The 7,363-nt window shown below is 39.6% G+C and overlaps 1 protein-coding gene across 1 annotated transcript in view; it reads left to right on the top strand.

Moving 5' to 3' along the window:
* Positions 1–7,363, top strand: part of MCTP2 (multiple C2 domains, transmembrane 2) — an 83,661-nt gene that overhangs the window by 17,659 nt on the left and 58,639 nt on the right. The window contains exons 8-9 of the mRNA XM_010072735.1: positions 4,085–4,271; positions 5,332–5,425. Coding sequence (XP_010071037.1) covers positions 4,085–4,271; positions 5,332–5,425 — 281 coding nt within the window. The remainder of the gene's footprint in view (positions 1–4,084; positions 4,272–5,331; positions 5,426–7,363) is intronic.

Below are 7,363 nucleotides of genomic sequence, written 5' to 3'. Positions count from 1 at the left end.
TGCAGGGTCCGACACTGAGGGGTGGCTGTGTTCTGGTGCTGGGTGAAATAATCCTTCTATTTAGTCTGCTAGTAACGTTTATTAAGTGCTTTTGGTGTCACTTGGGATAAGAGGCATGCTATAAACAGGAGATGATGTTAATGTATATTAATAAACAAAGGTGTTAACGTGTGCAGAATTTGTCTGGGCAGAGTTAAATTGTTTATGCCAAATGTTAGAGAGTGTTTCTGCATTAAGGGATATGTTTTGAAAAAGAGATGCTACAAAATGTTGAGTGTTTTTTTTTTCTTCACATATTTACCTCAAGAAAGAGATTTTACAAAAACTGCTAGACTGAACACCGTGAGCTATGAGACTGGAGTGCATCCAATATCTTTATGATGAATGCCTCCAGGAAACAGTGTCTCTGCAACAAGGAACAATCCTTATTTTAAAGGCTGTGCTGTTGGGATGGAGCAGTAAAATCTGCTGGAACTGCAGCCAAACCTTTCATTTAAATTTCACCAAGCTATAGGAAGAATCAGACAACCAAAACTTCTCTGTAGAATAAGTCAGAATGAGACCTTACTAAGTGTCTCCTTGACACCTGTGACATTTGAAATTCCTTTCCAAACATTAATCATAGCTGTATCATACTGTATATTGTGGCAACGATTCTGACCTCTTTTGTGAAGGGCTTTCAAGAATTCTGCAGGGGGAAGAAAATGGCAACGTCGTGTGTAGATTTTTTTCATATGTATTTATATATATTTAAGGATACTTATTTTAATTTGATGAATTATGGATTGGGTAACAACATACACAGTTACTGGTAAGAGGCTAAGGTCAGCACCTTTTAGTGAAATTTCAACATTTGATTGCCTGGTAAAGAAATCATTTAACCCCCAATTTACTGTGTAATGTTCTCAAGTAGTATTTCTCTGCAAAATAAAAAAGGGGGAAAAAAAGTTTGGCAGCTGAAGATGAGGACTGTAAGTCAAAAGAACAGTCTTAAGTGAAAACTGAAGTTGTGGTGTAATCCTTTACAGGACTAGAGGTTAATATAGAGGTGTAGACCTCACTATTGATCAGGAGGAGGAAGGAAAGCATTTAATTAATTGTGGGTAAAAAAAAAAAGCGATACATTTGTGTGCACAATGTACTCCTAACTTAGAGAGCTGTATCCCCTATAGATCATGAATAGAGCCATGTGTGTGGAAGTTTATGCCTGAATTTAATATGTTGTGTAGCAAAAGATGACAACAAGCAGAGCTGTCCTCTTCTGAGATGGGATTACTTTGTTGAGAATTTAACTCAGGAGATCATTTGCGTCACTTAAAATACAGATAATCTGAGAGTTTTGCCCTTTGCATTCAGATCAGGCAACTATTGAGCAAAGACTGTATTGCCTCCACTAGTTTTATACTGTGCCTGTCACCATAGTCTCTTACCACTTTCCTCTGAAATAATTATCTGTAATAAGGTCTTGCAGGTAGAAAGCTGAGAAAGAAGGAAAGGAAAAGTTCCTGTTTCAGGAGGATGGGGGAAGTAGTTTGGAAATGATTAGACTCATTTTAATAGTGTGGAAGAGTTTGTATGGAAACTGATGAATTTATATAGTAAATGGAATGTCTAATTGTTTTACCAAGCTGCATTCATTGCAGTCTGATCAATTACATTGTATAACCTAAATTAAACAGGTTTTTTTTTTTCTTCCTTAAGCCTTCTGCCATTTGCAACTGCAAATGTGGATTTTCTTCTCAGTTCCTCAAAATAAAATACAGGGGCATGCCATCACTTTGAGTGAACACAGATGTTTTAAGGAAGTTAGTTTGCATGGAAATCAGACATGATTTGAGGAAGAAATGCTTCTACTCCACCTCCTGCTGTTTTCCCCTCCACATGTGCATCCCTCCTACCCCCACGCCCTTATACTCAATCTTTTCTTTTGACCTTTGGCTAATCAAATTCTTTTAATAACAGAAACAATTCCAATATGCCAAAACAAGCTAGAATTATATTTAACTTTGCCTTTGAGGTACAAGAGAATTCTGTGGTTATCTTTTGGTGGGAGATGCACTGTTGGCTGAAGGAGTTGTCTTGTCTCTCTCCTTACTCCGTGGAAAGTTCTTAACATAAATAGCAAATGCAGCTTTTCCCAGTTGCGGACTGTGTTGAGTGGGTGGTGTATGAAATGCTGATGTGGGAGATGTGGCCTCTATTGCCAGCTGAACTGCAGACCAGCTGGGTGACCCTGAGCTTTCCCCTCTCCTTCCTTCAGCTTTTTCATCTGTAAAAAAACCCCAAAAAACCCCAAAAATCAAAAACCCAATATGAGGATACGTTCTCCCTTTTGCACTGATACCTCAAGCATCAGTAAAACTGCCGCAGTCTGAGAAGCGACTGCGCTAATGGAGCCAAGGTGATGTTGACCTCCGGTGTGGAAGTGATAAGGTCTTTTTCTTGAATGCTTGCCTTTTTTGTTGTTGCTTTGTTTTCCTTTCTGCTGTAAGTTTTCATGTCGTATATCTTTCTGAAGAGCCTAGGTGTAGCAACGAGCTTTAAATGCAACCTCTCACACTTGGAAATTGTGTTGAGAGGCAGCCTACGCACCGAACGGTGTTGGTACTCTTCATGGTTTATTTTCTTTCTCTTTAAAACCACTTGAAAGCAGTTAATAAGAGTAAACTTGCAACCTGTTGTACGTTCAGTGCGGTGAATAGCAAAGAGCGCACTTCAGGCAAAGTCATTCCCCTTGATTCCGGTCAGAAGCAGCTTACACAGAGCTGTGTTTTAATACATGGAGCTGCTGGATGACTTACAAACTCATCAGAGCGACGACTTTTACTTCATACCATAGCTTCTTGGGTTTTCAGGCTAAAATGTTTTGGGATTTTCTTTTTTTTTCTGCCCCCCTTAGCATTCACAGAAAATAGGCTGTTAAGAAGCGGAAAGCATGCAATTTATAGCAGATGGGTATAAACCGCTCCAGCTCTACTACTGGAATGGGATCAATCAGGAGCACTACATGCACCATTTACCCAGAAGAAACCCACCTGGGGGAACCCTGTGGAATTTTAGCCTATTAAGACAACACCTTAACAAGTTTAGTTTAAATAAAAACTTGTCGGCAGGCATTAAGCGGAGCGAAAGCTCTCGTTCTCCATCATCCACTCGCTGTCCCTTTGAGAAATGTGACTCCCCTTGCACTGTGGCAACAAAGCTTCTCCTTCCTTATTTTAGGTGTGGGTTTTTTTTTTTTTTTTTTGCCCTTTTTCATCTGTAGCTTTTGTTCAGCCTGTTCTTAAAAGCCAAGCCCCGTGGAGGTTCAAAAAATTTCCACTCCATTTACTGGGCTTCTAAATAGAAGGCATTTAGCCGAGCCAAGTGATTAGACTTTCTGTTGAATTTAACCACTCCCTTCACGTCTAACTGGCTGTCTAGTGATCTCTCTCTGCTTTAGTCCATACTCATCTTTTATTATTGTCTCTACGAATGTTTCTCTTTTTTCCTCCTTATTTTTATTTTTTGAGGGAAGTATCAGGTTAATGATACATATTGTGTGTAGGGGGTGGGAGGAATTTTAAGACAGTCCTTCCCTTTGGGAAATACAACAGTACGCTGGAAATGTAGCTCTAGTAAGGCTTGTAAAAGAGATTGGGGCATACAGTATAATGTAGCATAAAATGGAGTATGTGACTTTAAAGAAACTCATCTATTTTAGGCTGTTTTAAATTCTGCGTTTGCCCCTTTTCTTTCCCCCCAGGTGAAATAAAATTGTGTTTCAAATCCATCACAAAGCACTAGGGGATTTTAGAGGGGAAGTGAGGCAGGCCAGAGTTAAGTTTTCCTACTGTACTTGCAGCCCCAACCTTTTACCTCTGCTTACCAGTAGGTGAACCAGAAAGCAAAACTGACAGTAAGTGCAATAGAAACTGGCTAATTGGTTTCCCATGTTTAATTTTGAAACTTTTTTTGCATTCTTTCCATCCTGAACAAGCAATAAGTTTTGGTGCCTGCGTGCTACTGAAATCTATATAAATGTTGTATTATTTTATTTTTTCCAGTTCATTTTTCTTCCTAACCCTTGCTACTGTCGTTCTAGGTATGAAGTTGACATTACTGCCCTGCCGATGAAGCAAACCAATTGCTTAGAACTGCCTCTGGAAAAACAGCCGGGGTCCCTGCTTATGTTGATTGTTGTTGCCCCATGTTCAGGAGTGTCGATCTCTGACCTGTGTGTCTGCCCTTTGGGAGACCCCAGTGAAAGGCAACAGATTTCACAGCGCTATGTGAGTTTGCATTTTTTTTTCTTCTTTTTTTTTTTTTTCTTCCTCCTTTAGTTTTGAAAGTAGTCAAAATTGCAGGAAAAAAAATTAAAAAAAAAAAAGTCCAATCATAATAACATGTTTCCTGCCAGAGAAAACTATTACACAGAATAAGCTATTATGTTTAGAATGACAAGGAGATTGGCAGGGCAGATAGACCTAAGCAATTTGTCTGCTTGTATTTGTTGAGTTTTAAACTAATACTTCTCTTTGCAAACTTGAATTGTATTAAGAAATTATCATGGGGAATGAGAGACACTGGATATCATGCAGGAATCATAGTATCCTCAGCTTGCTTTTCTCCTGTGGGGAGGATATGTTCTGGATTTTCGGCTTTTGGAAGATAAAGCCATATGATGGCTTCCACACGTCAGTCCTTAAAAGCTGGACAAGAAGGACTAAGTGTATCTCTCTCTAAAACAAGGTGTGAGACTGAGGCATGAGGAATTTGAACCACATAAGTAAAAGTTTTGAGGACAGATTCCTCACTCCTGATGGAATGTGCTGCCTTCCCAACCCATGCTGCTTCTCCAGGTCTATCTATGTCCCATATTTTTTTAATTGGCAGATGATAATTGTGTAAACATGCAGGGTTCTTGTCAGTCTCCACCATAAAGTTAGCGTGTAGCCTGTGAGAATGGAGAATTTCCTTAAGAGCAGGTAGCGTGTGAGTCCCAACCCATGCTGCTTCTCCAGGTCTATTTACGTCCCATTTTTTTTAATTGGCAGATGATAGTTGTGTAAACATGCAGGGTTCTTGCCGGTCTCCACCATAAAGTTAGTGTGTAGCCTGTGAGAATGGAGAACTTAAGAGCAGGTAGCGTGTGAAGTTGTGAGCCTCAGGGTCATGCTGCAGTGAGACTGAGACAGTGGAGATGTCAACAGATGGGTATATCAACTGCTGAACTGAAACACCACAGAAATAGCGATGGATAGAATAATGTAAAGTCATTTAGTCGTTCCCTATTTTCTGTTTCTTACTGAATTACAAGCAAAATATATCTTTATGCTTTCCTCCTTGCAGTGTATAAAGAATTCCTTTCGGAACATGAAAGACATTGGCTTCTTACAAGTCAAAGTTTTAAAGGCAGTGGACCTGTTGGCAGCAGATTTTGCAGGTATTTTATTTCTGTTTTCAAGCACATGATGCCATAATATATTGTGAGTGCTACTTAAGACTTTGTGCAGTACTGTCTGTTGATCAAGGAAAAGCAAATCTTCTCATTATTTCTTCAGTGTTGAAATCTGCTTTAGGGAACTGAGGTGCCAAATGGTTTTGACTGCCAAAAGTATGTGGGGAAAGTCCAGTGGATGGAGATCTGATTTTCCCTTTAGATCAGAGCAGTGTGACTGACCAATAGCTTAGCACTTAACATGCTGTGCTGTTGTTTTTTTTTATGTAAAATAAGAGTTGATATAAAGTGATGGTGCCTGCAAAGCCACCTCTCCATCTTTTATCAGGTGCCTTGTGAGTTGGTGAAGAAGACTGAAAGATTTTTGGGGGGCGTCTGACACGGTGCTGAGTGTGTGGGTTTGGGTGGTGCTGCAGGCTGTCACCAGAAAAAGCAAACTTGCCAGCGATAGGGATGTGCGTATGATGGCTTCTCTTACAGCCCCTTTGAGGATTTGATTTGGGATGATCTTTTTGGTGCTCCTACTCCCAAGAAAAGGAAGGATTTTACCACTGAGATGTACCTCAAATTGTGGTTGCTCCTGACAGCAAGGGACACGAACACCTTTTAAAAACACAACTTTATATTGTTTCTCCAGGGAGGGTCTAGGGAATTGATGCTTCTCTGTAGTGACTGCCTGGATATTATTATTTTTATTATCATCTTCTCCAGGATTCTGGAGACCTTCTAATTCCCCTCTGTATCTTGCAGCAGCTCATAATTCACAGACACAGCATTGTGTGTTGTATATTTGCTGACATAGCAATTTTTTAAGATAACTTGATAAAGGCAGGAAAGATGCTAGAGAGAAAATGTTTTTGCTCCATTCCCTGGTATTCATGAAGACACTGTAACATAAGAGAACATCGCTCCTAAAATAAGGACCAAAGGAGAAAGCCCAAGATTCGTCACAATACTATTTCAGTTTCAATTCACGGCTTAACCCTGCAGTGGGGAAAAGGTTTACTGCGGAGATGAGCACTTTGAAGAACTGAAGAACTTAACTTGAAAACAAACAAAAAACCTGCCAATAATGACAGGTAGCTTGTCAGAAATGTGCTTCTAAGCTGACATAATGTATACGTCTATATGGAATTAAGAGTGTAATTGCACCTTGCTAACAAATTTAGTAAGTGTGGCACAGCAATGCAGGACCTTTGGCAAACGGCAGGGATAGGGCTAGCTAGAAATAGTTGAGATTTTAATGCAGCGGCCTTTTTTTTGAGCCTGGAAGGTTATTTACACTTTGGAAAACTTCACTGATGCTAATGCAGCAGCACCAGTGATGGATTTGGCCCCCTTTCCCTCAATACTTAAACAGGAGCATGTGGGTGGATAATGAACACTGGGAGAGAGACGCAGGTTCTTGATTCTGCAATTCAAAGACTTTTCATACAGAGTATGTGACACACATTCCTTGTGCATAGCACAGAATGAAATTCTGCTTAAGTAAAAGGTTACTCAGTCTGTCATTATATTCAAAATAACCCAGGCTTTGAGCCTGATTCATGAAGCAAATGACAAATTGTTTTTCAATGGCAGTGCTGAAAATATCCTAGTATTATGCTGTAATAGACCCACCAAATTGCAAAAGGATGCAGCCATTTTAGGTAAAAATAGCATAATTTCTGATCGTGAAATGAGAGACATAAAGATTAATTATCTGTTCTGAGCCATTCATAAATGATTAGTGCAGCAATTATGGGCTTCCATAATAGAGCCCTCCTAGAGCAGTGCCATATTTCCAGCATTGCCAGGGAGACCGCTCAGTTTTATTGTTATTGATAAAAAAGTAAATTCAAAGTCCAGATAAAAATCTCATAAAGGGAAAATCGCAGAGACAATAAGGGGTACAAACATTTCCAAGGGTTAATAAGAGGTGCA

Source organism: Pterocles gutturalis, unplaced genomic scaffold (assembly GCF_000699245.1).
Source record: "Pterocles gutturalis isolate BGI_N339 unplaced genomic scaffold, ASM69924v1 scaffold24887, whole genome shotgun sequence".
NCBI lineage: Eukaryota > Metazoa > Chordata > Aves > Pterocliformes > Pteroclidae > Pterocles > Pterocles gutturalis.
Note: the sequence above shows the minus strand (reverse complement) of the source record. Positions and strands in the feature narration are given on the sequence as shown.